This window comes from Daphnia pulex, chromosome 3, assembly GCF_021134715.1.
Source record: "Daphnia pulex isolate KAP4 chromosome 3, ASM2113471v1".
NCBI classification, from domain to species: domain Eukaryota; kingdom Metazoa; phylum Arthropoda; class Branchiopoda; order Diplostraca; family Daphniidae; genus Daphnia; species Daphnia pulex.
Window position 1 is genome coordinate 11,826,315 of NC_060019.1, and position 13,802 is coordinate 11,840,116.

Below are 13,802 nucleotides of genomic sequence, written 5' to 3' on the forward strand. Positions count from 1 at the left end.
CGGGCTTTCCTTTTCCTCTGCAATCAGGGTTTCAATACGAGCAAAGACTTAAGTCTTTCGAGATGGTAGGCAAATGTGGAGAGACAAAAGAAAAAAGACTAGGGAGCTATTCACATCTCACATAATAAGTTTGAAAGCTTGTTTAAACAATTCCGTGATGATCAAGTAAAACAGCAACACGACAGCCAATAAAAATAAGTAATGTAATGTAATGCCCATGCCCACAAATGTAAAATGAGAAACCGTTTCACAAGAGGGTTCAAGCGACGACTCGGGTAAATGAACTCGGTCGCTCAACGTCCAAGTTGAGCACAAAATAACCACATTTTAAGAGACGGGTGACAGCAGCAAACTTCTTACTTATTATTTTGCTCTTTTTCACTTTTTTTTTGTAAAATGGATATCATACGCAAGTGTGCAAGTGCTGAGGAGGTGTAGTTAATTGTAACTTCTAATAGGAAACCAGATAAGAAAAAAAAGGGAGAAAAAGGGGCATGGTGGTCATTTTCAATGTAAGCAGTATGAATGATAAGGAATTAACTTCAATTGGGTTTAGCCAATCGCGCGGATTTCCGAGCAGGCGTAACAACATTAGTGTCTTTTTCATCTTCCTTGTTTCGTTTTCTCGTCTTAACCTCCACCTCCAATTCTTCTTCAGCAGCGGAACTATTAGCAAAAAAAAAATAATCATTTATTGGCATGACTTCAGCTGCGTTCAGTTTTCAATTGACATAATTCTAGTGCAGCAACATACCTTTCCACTTCTTTTTCATTCGTTTCAGGTGCCGGGTTACGAGGTGGCCGTCCACGACGTTTAGGAGGGGATTCAGGTGGTTGTTCCGTTGACTCGGGTTGATCTTCGTTGCCGTTGCTAAAAAAACAGTTGATGAAAAGTTTGAGGATGAGTTATGCACGATAACGAATTATTTATAAGATGTATCGGTTGTATCCTAAATACTTTTGAGAGATATTTGAATTATCGGAATCCACTGCGGCGGAAGCAGCTGCAGCTGCCCGCTGTTTCGGTGAAAAGTAGGAAGTTATTTTAGTCCCTGTCGATTTTAGTTTCTCTTTGGAAATAGGCGCTGTTGCTTCCTGCGAGTCCTCGGATCCACTGTTGGCAGCAACTGATGCATTTGGCGTCACTGAACGAAAACGCGAAGACCTTCTTGTAGCCATCGATTCATCTATTAAATTAATAAGAGATTTTCGATAAGGAAATTAATACGGTGTACTTTACCTTACACAAGAAAAAAAATAATTATTAAATACCAGCGTTCGAAGCGGACTGTATTATTGTCTGATCATATGATTCGTCGGCTTCTTCTTCTGACGGAAGGTCGTCAAGCTATTAGGAATACAAATCAGCAATTAAACAAAATTTTTAAAATTTGTGACACTACTATGAAAACTTACATCTTGTTTCGGCGGTCGACCTCTTCTTCCTCCTTTACCTCGCGTGCTTGTTCCAGAGAACGATTTTAATGCAGCTACCTTAACTAATCCGCTTCCTACGCCACCTCCGCCAACGGTACTAGCTTTTTTAGGAGGAGCTATCTGCAACTCGGGTGGTAAATAAATCTTTGAGTTCACAAAGTTGGGATCATCATGGGTCCTAAGGAATAAATAATTTTTTGAATGAATCTATCAATCATACATTTTCGCCTGTGATCAATACCTGAAGTACATTGACGGGATTCTTGGCTGAGTCGGATAGTCTTTCATCTCGAAGCTGGTTGTTTTCTGCATAATTAAACCCATCGCCAAGTCGCACACAGCCCAAAGTTTAGCATTACTTTCTTCGTCGTCTGGCTTGAGTGCATCACGATGATTTTTCATCCTCTCGATCAGCGCTTTATAGAAGCCAAAACAATAATTTTCGTGTTTGTTCATCAGAGGTTCCAAAACGAACCAAAGACATTGACGAATGCGTAGTAACTGTTCTGTGTTAGTGTGGCTAGTGAATTCCGGATCGTGAGCAAGTATAGGTACTGCGTAAACCAGCATGTAGTCAGGTAAAATGTACGGCAACTTATCGGCCATTCGTTCCATGCTCCCCGACATCTGAAGCTCTCTTTGATAATCACGTCGTTTGGATATATCAGCCAACATAGAGCGACGAATGATTGCTAATAACAGACAAGGCATTAGTTTACAAAACATTAATAAAAGTCGATTAAAAATAGTTCACCTTTGATGCGTTTGTCTTCTTCAGTTCCCGCCAAAGCGTAAACCCCCATAAAATCAAGCGGAAGAGAACGTAGAGGCATTCGATAGAGACCTCGATGCAATTTGGCAGTGAAGCGTTCTCGTACCTCAGGCATGTCATCGGCAATCAAAAGAGAAAGACTGTAGAATTGATCAACTGTGAATTGATCGCCAACTCCTTTCTGTTCACAAATTTTCAGCATAGACATGCCGGCTGACAATCTCAACCAAGCCATCTCGGTTTTCCCAATTCGCCCTCCGTCAAACAGGTCTCCTCGATGCGCGATGAAAGCTGTCAACATTCTAAACGTTTTCTGGGCAGACATAACATCATTTTTTAAACCAATCAGCCATCTAGCCATCATTTTCATGGCTTCCACTTTGCATCGTGTCTCTTCTGGAAGTTGATCTTCCTCACACCATTCATCATTTGTGTTTTCAGCTGACATGTGTTCTGTTTCTCCATGGTTCTGCAACAAGTTAAAAATTAATAAATATATATTTCATTATCTTGAATAAACTTAATTTCAAATTGATGTACCTTAAGTAACAGTTCTTTAACAATCTTCCTCGAAACTATGTTTTTTATCTGAATAGTAAAGCGATCGGGAAGCAAAAGAGCCATATGACCAAGAGTCACAATTGAGGTACGACAGTGAGGGGAAGACGTAACCAAGTTGTCTTTCAGTGATTCCAAAATTTTCGAGAAAACTTGTTCTTGATTTGTTATATTCACGTGGAGGCATCGCATGGCATGTTTGGCTTGCTTAGTAGTACCTTCAGTTGCCAGTCTCTCGCAGATCGGGATTAACTGACTGACAATATCTTGGAACTGTGTTTCCAAAGGCCGATATTTTCCAACGAAGGTGAGGATACACAGTACCATGGCACTAACACTATGATCTTGGCTATCAAGAGATAGAATGTTCACAAGTCGTGATAAAACATCCTCTGTCATGAAATGAGCTGGGAATCCGAAAGCGAGAACAAACAAAAGGCGAAGCCCTTTTTCCCCAGCTGTCTCTGGTTCAATCCCGATATCCTCTGCCATCATTCCTTCATCACGCCTTAAACAGGATTCAACATATTGGACCTAAGAATATACAAAAAAATTTTAAATTCAATATTGATGGGCGTTTCCGGAAAATTTCTGCAATCTTACCAAATACGTAACCGCATCTTTGTCAATGAGCACTGAAGAGATCCGTTCCATTAGTAATTTTACGGTATTGTAATAAAGATTAGTCATGACTGGTTGACCCAGCTTTTTCAGTAGTTGAGTTCCAGCCTCTGCACACTCTTTACAACTAACTTCCGGATTAACTACGGTTTCAAGGAGTCGCAGCATGTGCTCATCGGTGGCCAAGTTGACAGCAAATTTGTGAATGAATTCAGCTGCCTTAATTGGATCCGGAAGGTACTTGGACAATTGTGCAACTCTTGTGGTTATTTCTTTGTCACGGGTGTCGCCAGGTTCAAGTGAGTAAACTTCTGTCAAGTCGGACACAGCTTTCCGCACTGTGGCCTGACTCTTTTGAAGCTCTATGAATGACTTGGTAGCGTTCTCGTCGATAGTAGCGTAAAGGTAATACAACTTCTTCATTCTGACGTCGGCTGGTAATTGGTACGGTACAAGACACGTATTGAGTAGGCGTTCAACAAGAAGTCGATCTTCTAGGCCAGTCATGTAATAGCCATGCAAGATCTTATCTTTAATCCATGTCACAGCTTTTTTAGTTGTTTCTGGAACATCAGGATCACCCAAAAATGTCTTGTATATCATTGCCAATCCTGTTAAAGCCTCCTTTCTAATTTTGAATTTTTTGTCCAAGGTTCGCTCTTTCACAAAATTCACGAGGTCCTCACTATCAAAAGATAATTTTGTATAAAAGGAGGAAGGCCAAAAAAAATTTATCAACAGAAAATGTTTAATACCTGTCGGAAACTATCGAAAAGTCTCGTTTAGCGGTAGCAACTATCGCCGTCACCACCTCATATCTGAAATTTTAATAAAAATGATACAATAATACAAAAATGGAAGTTAAATTCAAAACAAAACAATCTGACCGAACTGACTCCTCCGCGTCATGCTGCCGGAGCTTCAAGGTTTCCGTAACATCTTGTCGAAGTTCTGGGTGGTTAAGTAAGAAGTGCATTGAATACTGGACACACTTCGTTCGAATCGCTACGCTAATGTCATTGAATCTATAATGATAATTAAAGGATTATGATGGTCCTCTAAGACGAGTGAGAGAAAGAAAAAAAAAAGATAAATAAAAAACTATGTACCTTCCAAGAAAAGCCCGCCAGAGCTGACGATGCTGAGTGGCCAGCTGAGAATCTTTTTCTGAAAACATTCTCGCAAGAAGTGAAACACAACCCATTCGTTCTTGCTCGTCGGGACTTTTCAACTTAAATTCCAATTGGGGTAAAACTGACAGAAGCACTCTGGAGCAGACATGATAAAGTTCATAAATCAAGTCATACACCTTAGTAGCAATGAAAAGCTGTTTATCTTCTTTCCCGAGAATAAGAACTTGGTTGAAAAACTGCGCAAAAAAGGAAAAGCTATAAGGTAAATCACGATGACAACACAAATTATAAATACCGCTTGAATGTAGGGTTCTAGAGTGTCGCTGCATTTTAACAGAAGTTCCCTGGCAAGTTTGTACGCATTTTTCCGTTGAGATTTTAGTGGTTCAACAATGTTTGACAATATAATGTCCAGTAACTCGTTGGACACTGAATCGGATTCAGTTATTAAAGGGCATAAAATGTCGAGCATGAAACTCTTTACTTTTCCAGAATGTTCATCACTGTAATATTTAAGGAAAAATATTAATATAAAAATATTTAAACTATAAAAAATATGAAATTTACTTGACAATTTTGAATATGAGTTTGAATAGCTCACAGAAGATTTCTTGACAATCCTCAAGGTCAAAGCACATGTTGAAAGATTTAACATATGCAAGGTTTTCCAACAGGTAGAAATAGCGTTTGAATGCAGGATCTTTGGGATCTTTAAGTCCTCCTAGCTGACGAATAAGAAAAAGAAAGATTCCTTTTACTTGTTCTGGATCTGTGTAGGGGGCATCTGGAGCATAGACACGCAGAACATCAGCAATACAGCAAGCAATCAACAGTTGGACATCTCGTGAATGGTGCTGAAGGAAGAAGTCATCAGCTAAATGAAGAGCAAGAGGCACAAATTCTTGATAAGCCCCTTCTTCTTGTCCCATGGATTGAAAGGTATGTGCCAAGGTCTAAAAGTAAGGATGAATTGAATTAAGTGAATTGTCTTTTCAGGTTCCAAGTGAAAAAGAAGTTACCTTTAATCTCCTAATGAGCTCATCAGGAGTTAGATCTTCTGTGACTTCCTTACACCCTTGTGGGTAAATTATCGTCACAGTATCGCCTCCTCCAGGCATTTTGAAATCCTAGCAGTCTGTAATTTGAAACATAAACTAATCAAGTTTTTTGAATAATAAACATGCTTTGCCATGACTGATGACAAACAGATTTTCAAATGATACAAAAACAATAGAACATGGAAAAAAAATAAGTTCAAACAACATCTCTGTGACAGTCATGGAGACTCTTACCAAACAGAAAGCAACGAGGGGAGTTCTTTGACTGTCGTAATTAACAAATGCGTCCGAGTCTTACCACAAACTTATTATTCTAAAATGACCTATTGGCCAAAATACTTTGTGTGTATAAAATAGTCACGACAGCTTTAAGTCAGAAGTGCCGCTAAGGCGCTAACTCACAACAACTATATGGAATCAGTTAACATGGGAGACTCAAGAGATGGCACTAAAACCGCCGCCATTTTCTGGACATTGGGTGTTGAGCTCAATAGGGGACGCCGGGAACGCCTTCGCCAAAAACTTATTTATTTCTGATGACTATTTCCTCAGAACACTTCTAAATTACTTAAAGTTCCACGAGAACGTGTATACTATGACTTTTTACGATTGGTGAACTTTGCAGTACTTAAAGTTGCATCTTCATGAAACCCATACTGAACCAAAAGATGGAGCCACGTTTTGAGCCCGGGAGTTTGTTTTGAGTTACGAGCCGAAACAAACAACACGCCTTTTCAATGAAATATACAAAGCACTTCTAGTAGGTAACAATATAATTAATTAATAACATTACACTTACATACCTTGATTTCACTTGATTTGTGGCCGTATCAACTGCGCGTTAATTGAGCGTTGGCAAAGCTCTTCTCTTTCATGTAAATAACTGCTACCCAATGCACTGAGCGCTCTCGTGCGGCTGATGTTGGAACGAAGAAACTGTGGCCACAGTGGCGGGAAAATATCGCGTCTTTTTTCAGACAATTACGTTTTCTTTACATTCTGTGTTTAAAATTTAAAATATACTTTCAACATGTTGTATTTCAATAAATATTATGTCTTTATCCTACTTTTCATACTAACAATTGAAAATTGGTTCATTAAATAAATTCTAGTTTGTTGTAAATTTCGCTGTCAACGTACAATTCATGATTCACGAAGCCTTTAATATAGTTAGCTACGATCTTCAAATAATCGTATTTAAAAAAAAATTTCGTAATTATAAAACCTACACCTACCGCCCACAAATCATGGACAGTGGCGCCATAATAAGGTACTACCATGATCTATAAATTTATAGATCATGGTACTACTTACTACATAATCCACAGTTAACAGCTGTTTGAGAGAGTTTGTTAGTACCGATCCGATCATGTGTAGTCTGAAACGAGGAAAACATAAATAACACAAATACAAAACACTTGGAAAGGAAAAAAATGCCTGAGGGTCCTGAACTTCACATTTCAAGTTTATTTATCAATGACTCAGTGAAAGATTTGATTTTTTCTGGTAAAATTCTTAAATCTGAGGTTTCGAAAAACCCCGTTATTGAATGGGACGTACCGCTATATACGATTAAAGCAGAATCACGAGGTAAAGAGATGAAACTTTGGCTAGAAGAGTACTCACCAGATAAAAAAGGTAGACAGCTGGAGAAAATCTCCATACTCTTTCGATTTGGCATGTCAGGATGTTTCAAACTATCAACAGTGGATGACATTCCAAAACATTCACATTTGAGGTTAAACAAAATTTTTTGAAACATTAAGTTTCTAAGTTACAATTTCCTCTTGGCCAAAATAGGTTCCTCACAAAAGATAGTGAAATTCCAATTCAAGTTCTGAATTTTGTTGACTTTCGAAGATTTGGAAGATGGGAGATGAATGCTGACTGGGGCTCAGATAGAGGACCTTGTCCTATTACTGACTATGAAACCTTTCGCAAAAATATTGTTGAAAATCTTGAAGACCCTGCATTTAAACAGAAAGCTATTTGTGAAGTTCTATTAAATCAAAAATTTTTTAATGGAATTGGCAATTACCTTAGGGCTGAAATATTGTTTAGGTGGGTAGGTCTTCTGGGAACATTTTGTGTTAATTTATAACAAAAATTTCAACAATTAAAAAATGTATTTGTGTTTTAGATCAAAAATTGCTCCATTTGATGAAGCCTACTCTGTGCTATGCAAATGGAAAGATTCTGCTACCTACCCTATTAAATCTGAAAAGGTTTTACCTATTGTCAAAGACCCACTATATCTTTGCCATGCAGTGTGCATGGAAGTGTTAAAACTTAGTAATGCTGCAGAGAAAATTTTTCTTTAGTTGTAATTTCTTCAATGATTACTTTTGTTTATTTTCTAACCAAAGGTGGTGGATATGATGTAGAAAATGGTCTTAAGGACCATGGTGCTTTTGAAAACTGGCTTCAGTGTTACCAAAACCCCAGCATGAATAACCTCCAGGATAGACATAAACGAACGATTTGGTTCGAAGGAGAACCAGGGATTTTGGTCCCTAAGGGTAAATTTAAATTAAATTTTTCAGCTTTATTTTTTCAGCTTTATGTTGTAATTTGTAATTCAACTTAATTTAATCGTTTGTTCGTTTGTTTGACATCAAACAGGTAGCGTCGCTCGGCGTCCAAAAAAAAAACAACAGATCTCGGACAATATCTCAGAATCATCAAGTGCAAATAAAAAAAGAGTCAGAAAAGGCAATTCAAGTACAAAAGCAACTGTACCTGCGGTGGCTGTCACAACCCGTCGTTCGCCACGCTTTTCTGGTGCTGTGATAAATTCGACATGATTGAAAACTTGATTATCAGCTTATTAATTCGTTATTTATTTCACAAAAATTGTTTCTTGAAATTAAATTGTGTTGGAACCCACTAAGGTGTCGCATAAGATGCGGAAGAAAAGTAAAAGAAATTCGAATATAAAGAAAAGATCAGAATGTGAACAAACATATAGAACACGTCTAATATGAGAATAAGTAGCAGTTGAAACGTTAATAATTGGCAATACATGAGCACAGGCATGACAATAACCAACGTGAAAATAACCAAGGGAAGCGTCACCGTTAGTTTACTTTCTTTTCAAAATTTAGACAACTGTTGCAGCGACAAAACTGTCGAATTAAAAGAGATTAGTCTCATCTTCAGAAGACACCGAAATTAAATAGTCGATTCATGAGTAGAATCATTTTAAGTCGAGAAGAAACATTAATAGATTATCAAAGCAGTGTATTAATACGTTCAAGATTTGTAAACGACGGGTGACATCTTGAATTCCGCGATTTAAACGAATTTTAAGGAACGAAGCTCAGAAGAAGTAAGGTAGGTAAGAATTTTCATTCATAGCAATGGAGGCACAAGTTGCTTCTCAACAAACGTATTGTTCTTGAAAAAGCTTTATGTACACTGGGGAGATCATAGAAAGCTGCTTTACGCTTTACGGCTTTTTTGTTAAAAACACCTCAAATGATGATTAGGTAACAAATGATATTACAGTAAGTATGAAACTAGAAGTAAAGCGATACAAATGATGCAGCATTATAAACCCAGCAATCAACGAATGCACTGATCCCCTCACCATGTATGTATACATAACGTTAAATGTAGTTTAAAAAGGAGTAAACTCTACAAAGAAGATCAACGAATTTATACAATATGGTTTTTACCATCAACGACGATGAGTAAGTGAGAACGTCGAAACGGATTTCTTAATTTTCCTAGAAAAAATACGGATTATTATTTATGAATTTTTGGTTTAGTTTATGACGTAGAATTTGATCTAATCAACAAGGGCTTACTTGTAAGGGTTACCAGTGCTGACGAAACGGCTCGATGATCCAGAAGGAATTGGCGCTACAGGAGCAGGCTCGACAAACACTGCATCCGGAACCGTTCCTCGAAATTTTGAAGCGGTTGTTGCAGCCATGTACCCAGGCTTACCGAATTGCTGAGTTCTCTGAGAAGTCAGGAGATCCGACGAGCTCTTGCTGAATAAATGACCTCTTCGAAGTTTTGGTGTGAGGGGATTACCATTTTTCGGGTCTTTGGATGGCGTTCTTACGGGAATGCTACTATTCCCAGTTTTAGGAATTGTGACATTTTCTTTGTTATTTGGGCTAGAAAAGGTGGTGTTCGCTAATGAACCGGACTGAAATGGAACATTTGTAGGAAGATCCGCCAGTGGCCCATCCGCGATGAGCATTGATGACTGAGGGGGCAAAAAATACTATTGTCACGTACAGAGCATTATATCAACAATAATAATTACAATTACAATCATAAAAATAATTTAAAAAAAAATAACTTAAATAAAATTTACCTTTACAGTTGACTGTGTTGGTTCTACTGGATGCAAATTCATATCAAACGTGACATCTAGATTAGTTGAATGAAGAACAATTGTCTCATCGAAGTTCGATGAAACGGGTTCATTTAACGTTTCCACACGCGGTGGTGGTGCGGTTTGCGTGTGGCAAAGTACTGAGCTGGGAGGGACATCAAGGTGAAGATTCGATTCGGTCAGTGGAGATAGAGTAACGTTATCGTTTAAAGAAGGGTTGAATTCTTCTCTCAGTATTTCTTCTCTTTGATCCGCCCAGCAAATTCCTCGCCCTTCAACAATTGCGACCAAGCCCTAAATAGAAATTAGGTTCGATTAAAAACTTTAATTATTTAGTAACCTAGCCAAAAATAAGATGAAAATATTAAACTTAGGCTAAACGACGTTATCTTCCACCTTACTTGGTGAGTGTAAAAATCTAGTCACAAATTATATCACTGTGTTCTAGACCAACACTCACTCAGTACTGAGGACATAGTTAAACATATGCGATATAAACAAATGAATTAAAGAATTACGTTGAAATCTTCTTCCATGTAAGTTGCAAGTGCACTCTTAGAGCGTAGTGTCAAATAAAATGATTTTGCTATTTTCATGAGCTGCAAAAGGAGAGTTTCGGATTTTGCACTTTCTTCTGATTGAACTTGTAAAGCTTTTGTTAAGTACGAGTTTTGGTCTTTCGTCTCTTGAAGGGCAACCTGAAGAACAATTTAAAAACAAAATCGTGGTTAAAATTTTGGAAAGAAGTGGCTACATAAAAAGTAGAGTGGAGTACTTCAAGTTGCTTCATACGCATAGCGTCAGAGACAATTTGCTTCATTTCTTCGTTTCCAAGGTTCTGCATGGCAAGCTCAAATTCCTTACTTAGTGCAATCTCTTTGTCAGCGCTTAATTCCAAATTTTTAGAGAGCTCTTCTTTCTTTTTGCCAATTTGCTCGATACTTGGTTTCTGGGAGGATATTTCGCGTTCAAGTTTACTACGAAGCTTTTCCAATCTACACATAAGGTAAATAGTAAGCGTCGATGTTTAAACGGTCATAAATAAAACACAAAATACATACCTCAATGTTGATAAGCTAATGCTTTCAACTCGACTATTTTTCTGTTTTTTCATCACGATTTTTTGTTCCAAATCTTTTTCGCGTTGATCAAGAATTGCAATCGTATGCTGCATTTCTCGTCTGTCGTGAAAAAGGGAACTCCAAGCTTGTCTAGCGTTGCTTAATTCAATTGGTGGAAACGCTGGAATTGGATCAGGGACCAAAGTGGAATTGCCTTCTGCGCTGGTGTTTGTTTGTTTGTACAAGCACTTCGAACAGGGAATATTCTCAACTGGAAGAGGTGCAGCTAGTTCAACAGGTTGCGCAACTACTTTGGAATCTTCAAAATTTTTTATCCTGTCGTTTGCGGAGGCTAACGCACTCCGTAGTTCTGAAATCATTTTTTCATACTGGGTCACATGGAGTTGAACCGACCTTTCATTTTTCTTCACCTAATGATTAAATTTCGTCGTTAATATTGACATCTGAATGAAAAATCTTATCAAACTAGATTACTTACATTTGACTTAATATTTTTGGCTCTGTCTGCGTATTTTAGAGTGTTGTACGTGTCTTCTAATGTAACACTAGATGGAGAAACCGCTGCAATCATAACCGTTTTGCAATTCCCACCGAGCGAATCCTGCAAAAGACGTGTCAGTTTCGAATCGCGATAAGGTACGTGCCTGCGTCCCTCAGCCAAGGCATTAATACAATTTCCTGTTCCAAAAATAGAAAAAAACGCTAAGATTAGCTTATGCATAATGACATTTTACTTCCAGTGTTACCTAGCGCTAGGAGAGACCTGTTGATATTATTACCCTCTCGGAATCGTTCGCCAGTATGCCCTGTGGCACATCCTCTTTCTGATCCGGCTAGATCGATGAGAGACATTTTTGCCACTTTGAAATTGTTACTTAATCCAGAGGCACGATCACTTTGTTTGATCCATACCTAATGTAACTAGTTTAATTACTCTGAACGATAACACAAAAATATATTTATATTTACTTGGAAAACCGCATGAGATCGCGACGATTCTGCATTGTGATCGGTCGGATGCTGAGTTCGGTTACTGTTACCGTATTTCAAAAGCGAAAGTAAATCTTCCGCACCGTTTGGTTTTACCAAAGAAAGTCCCGTCACAGTAATACCATCATTTCCGTTATCTCGAATCGTTAAAAAATTTGATTGAGCCAACAGATCTCTGACGTTTTCGTTATAAACCTGAAAAAGGAAAAGATTTTTCAAGGTTCCTGAACATTAGTTTAAAGCAGTTTTCACCTCAAGATACGAAACAGAAATCTCAAATTTCTTTGTTCCTCTTAGTTCTTCCATTCGACGATAAAGGTCCATTACAGTTAAGAAAATGATACCGGGATTTTGTTGGGTCCCAAGCATAGTATGAGTCTTTCCAGCCCCAGTAGCGCCATAAGCGAATACTATAATCGAAGGGATAAGAAGGCACATGAGTAACTTAATAATTTATTACAATTACAAAATATGTGCTCTTATTGAGTGAAGGGTGTACCTGAACAGTTGAAACCCTCTAAAACAGCATCAACAACTGCTTTTGTTGTTCCTTCAAAAACTTCTTCATTGGTTGATTCAGGTGCAAATACAGCATCAAATGCAAAATGGGCATCTTTGTGAGCCTTCTTTGTGAAATCTCTATTGTTTTGTTTAACTCCGTGATAAAAAAAATTATCATCCTCATCCTTAGGATCAAACACCAACAGCTTGTCATTTGCCACTTTAACAGAATTTCTTTAAAAAAATAAATTTTAATTAGAAAATCTTTAATCTAAAACAAAGAAAAACAGATTATTTTTAACAATGCCCTAACTTTACCTTGAGCTGGTGGATTTTTCACGTTCATTAAAAGGTCTCACTCTAACAGCAACTCTGATGTTTGAGCTCTGAACTTCGGCAGAAGCACCAATTCCTTCCCCCAGTGTACCACGCATAACTACATTGTTACTGTTCTGTCTTCTTGCAAATCCTGTGCGAGGAGAGTTCCTCACCTGCCGAAGTGGGGGTTTCATATCCCAGGTTTGAGATCTGAGATTTAACTATCAAAGTCTGAACAAAAATACAATAGTAAGCATCTTTGAACATCAATAAGTAGATTTACAAGAATGATGCATCAATAATTAGGAGGTAAATGGCACAAAGAAAGGAAAGAGTATTACTGGATTGATTCTCATATTCAAAACAGTTGAATCATTTATTACAAAATCAAATTCTTACCCGTTCTCAATTTTTGAAAAGCGGCACACAGACTCAGTTGTTAATTTAGTAAAACAGTCAATTACTGTGATAAAGTTTTGTGAATTATCAAAACACCGAAGAGGATGTGAACACTTTCATACAAAAAAGACTAGCTCTTTTGAATGTGGCTTGACTCAACGGTTTCAGTTAAGGCAGTGTTGCCACCAGTACAAATTCAGGTTTACCCCTCCTTAACGCATCTATTTTTTAAATGGACCAATCAAAATCTTATCCCTAACACATCGATACTTAACAAAATATCGGTTTACAAGTATCGATGATTGAAAATAGTTTTTAAAATTTTTTCTGTTCACTATTATTTAACAATTAAAATCCAAAGCTGATAACGTTATTTAGTGTTAAAAAAAATACAATACTCTAAAAAAGGCGTTTTCTATGACAATACACAACTGTAAAAAAAAAAAATCTGGTTTGAGTTTACCAATTCAAAAAACAATTCACTCAAACTTGGACAAAAAACTTTAAAACATTACCATTTCGTTGTCAACTAGCCCAGTTATTTAATTTGACCCTAATTTTCATTTTATAGAGAGCAATAGG

The 13,802-nt window shown here is 37.5% G+C and overlaps 3 protein-coding genes across 6 annotated transcripts; 1 reads left to right on the plus strand and 2 right to left on the minus strand.

Annotated features, from left to right (window-relative positions):
- Positions 1 to 189: 189 nt before the first annotated feature.
- Positions 190 to 6,463, minus strand: LOC124191567 (sister chromatid cohesion protein PDS5 homolog B-B-like). 4 transcript variants are annotated; one of them, XM_046584864.1, is made up of 16 exons: positions 6,383 to 6,463; positions 5,541 to 5,658; positions 5,089 to 5,474; positions 4,817 to 5,024; positions 4,498 to 4,757; positions 4,276 to 4,413; positions 4,144 to 4,206; positions 3,371 to 4,073; positions 2,750 to 3,301; positions 2,192 to 2,678; positions 1,679 to 2,129; positions 1,417 to 1,615; positions 1,273 to 1,348; positions 959 to 1,187; positions 755 to 871; positions 190 to 666 (listed from the first exon to the last, which is right to left on the minus strand). In XM_046584864.1, the coding sequence occupies exons 2-16, from the start codon at positions 5,637 to 5,639 to the stop codon at positions 543 to 545; spliced, it is 4,092 nt and encodes a 1,363-aa protein (XP_046440820.1). In that variant the 5' UTR covers positions 5,640 to 5,658; positions 6,383 to 6,463; the 3' UTR covers positions 190 to 542. The 4 variants fall into 4 exon arrangements, with proteins under 4 accessions (XP_046440820.1, XP_046440817.1, XP_046440818.1 ...); XM_046584861.1 differs by lacking the exon at positions 6,383 to 6,463 and adding an exon at positions 5,814 to 6,359 and having other exon boundaries at positions 5,541 to 5,656; XM_046584862.1 differs by lacking the exon at positions 6,383 to 6,463 and adding an exon at positions 5,878 to 5,989 and having other exon boundaries at positions 5,541 to 5,656.
- A 427-nt stretch (positions 6,464 to 6,890) lies between these two features.
- Positions 6,891 to 8,546, plus strand: LOC124191316 (endonuclease 8-like 1). The gene is made up of 5 exons (XM_046584477.1): positions 6,891 to 7,317; positions 7,380 to 7,640; positions 7,720 to 7,871; positions 7,946 to 8,098; positions 8,202 to 8,546. The coding sequence occupies exons 1-5, from the start codon at positions 7,013 to 7,015 to the stop codon at positions 8,381 to 8,383; spliced, it is 1,053 nt and encodes a 350-aa protein (XP_046440433.1). The 5' UTR covers positions 6,891 to 7,012; the 3' UTR covers positions 8,384 to 8,546.
- A 256-nt stretch (positions 8,547 to 8,802) lies between these two features.
- Positions 8,803 to 13,451, minus strand: LOC124191314 (kinesin-like protein KIF18A). The gene is made up of 13 exons (XM_046584475.1): positions 13,221 to 13,451; positions 12,822 to 13,052; positions 12,502 to 12,737; positions 12,255 to 12,412; positions 11,982 to 12,197; positions 11,759 to 11,924; positions 11,491 to 11,690; positions 10,992 to 11,422; positions 10,706 to 10,925; positions 10,449 to 10,628; positions 9,910 to 10,224; positions 9,389 to 9,798; positions 8,803 to 9,307 (listed from the first exon to the last, which is right to left on the minus strand). Exons 2-13 carry the CDS (start codon positions 13,013 to 13,015, stop codon positions 9,259 to 9,261), a joined length of 2,775 nt encoding a protein of 924 aa, XP_046440431.1. The 5' UTR covers positions 13,016 to 13,052; positions 13,221 to 13,451; the 3' UTR covers positions 8,803 to 9,258.
- Between the last annotated feature and the right edge of the window lie 351 nt (positions 13,452 to 13,802).

Excerpts from the sequence above, each read along its gene's own strand:
- LOC124191314 (XM_046584475.1), bottom strand. The coding sequence starts at position 13,015 with ATGAAACCCCCACTTCGGCAGGTGAGGAACTCTCCTCGCACAGGATTT. Across the intron at positions 10,926-10,991 it reads ATTAGCTTATCAACATTGAG|ATTGGAAAAGCTTCGTAGTA; the intron begins GTATGTATTTTG and ends CCTTATGTGTAG. Across the intron at positions 10,629-10,705 it reads TGCGTATGAAGCAACTTGAA|GTTGCCCTTCAAGAGACGAA; the intron begins GTACTCCACTCT and ends ATTGTTCTTCAG.
- LOC124191316 (XM_046584477.1), top strand. The coding sequence starts at position 7,013 with ATGCCTGAGGGTCCTGAACTTCACATTTCAAGTTTATTTATCAATGAC. Across the intron at positions 7,641-7,719 it reads AGGGCTGAAATATTGTTTAG|ATCAAAAATTGCTCCATTTG; the intron begins GTGGGTAGGTCT and ends TTTGTGTTTTAG. Across the intron at positions 7,872-7,945 it reads CATGGAAGTGTTAAAACTTA|GTGGTGGATATGATGTAGAA; the intron begins GTAATGCTGCAG and ends TTCTAACCAAAG.
- LOC124191567 (XM_046584864.1), bottom strand. The coding sequence starts at position 5,639 with ATGCCTGGAGGAGGCGATACTGTGACGATAATTTACCCACAAGGGTGT. Across the intron at positions 2,130-2,191 it reads AGAAGACAAACGCATCAAAG|CAATCATTCGTCGCTCTATG; the intron begins GTGAACTATTTT and ends GTCTGTTATTAG. Across the intron at positions 1,188-1,272 it reads ACAGTCCGCTTCGAACGCTG|ATGAATCGATGGCTACAAGA; the intron begins GTATTTAATAAT and ends TTAATTTAATAG.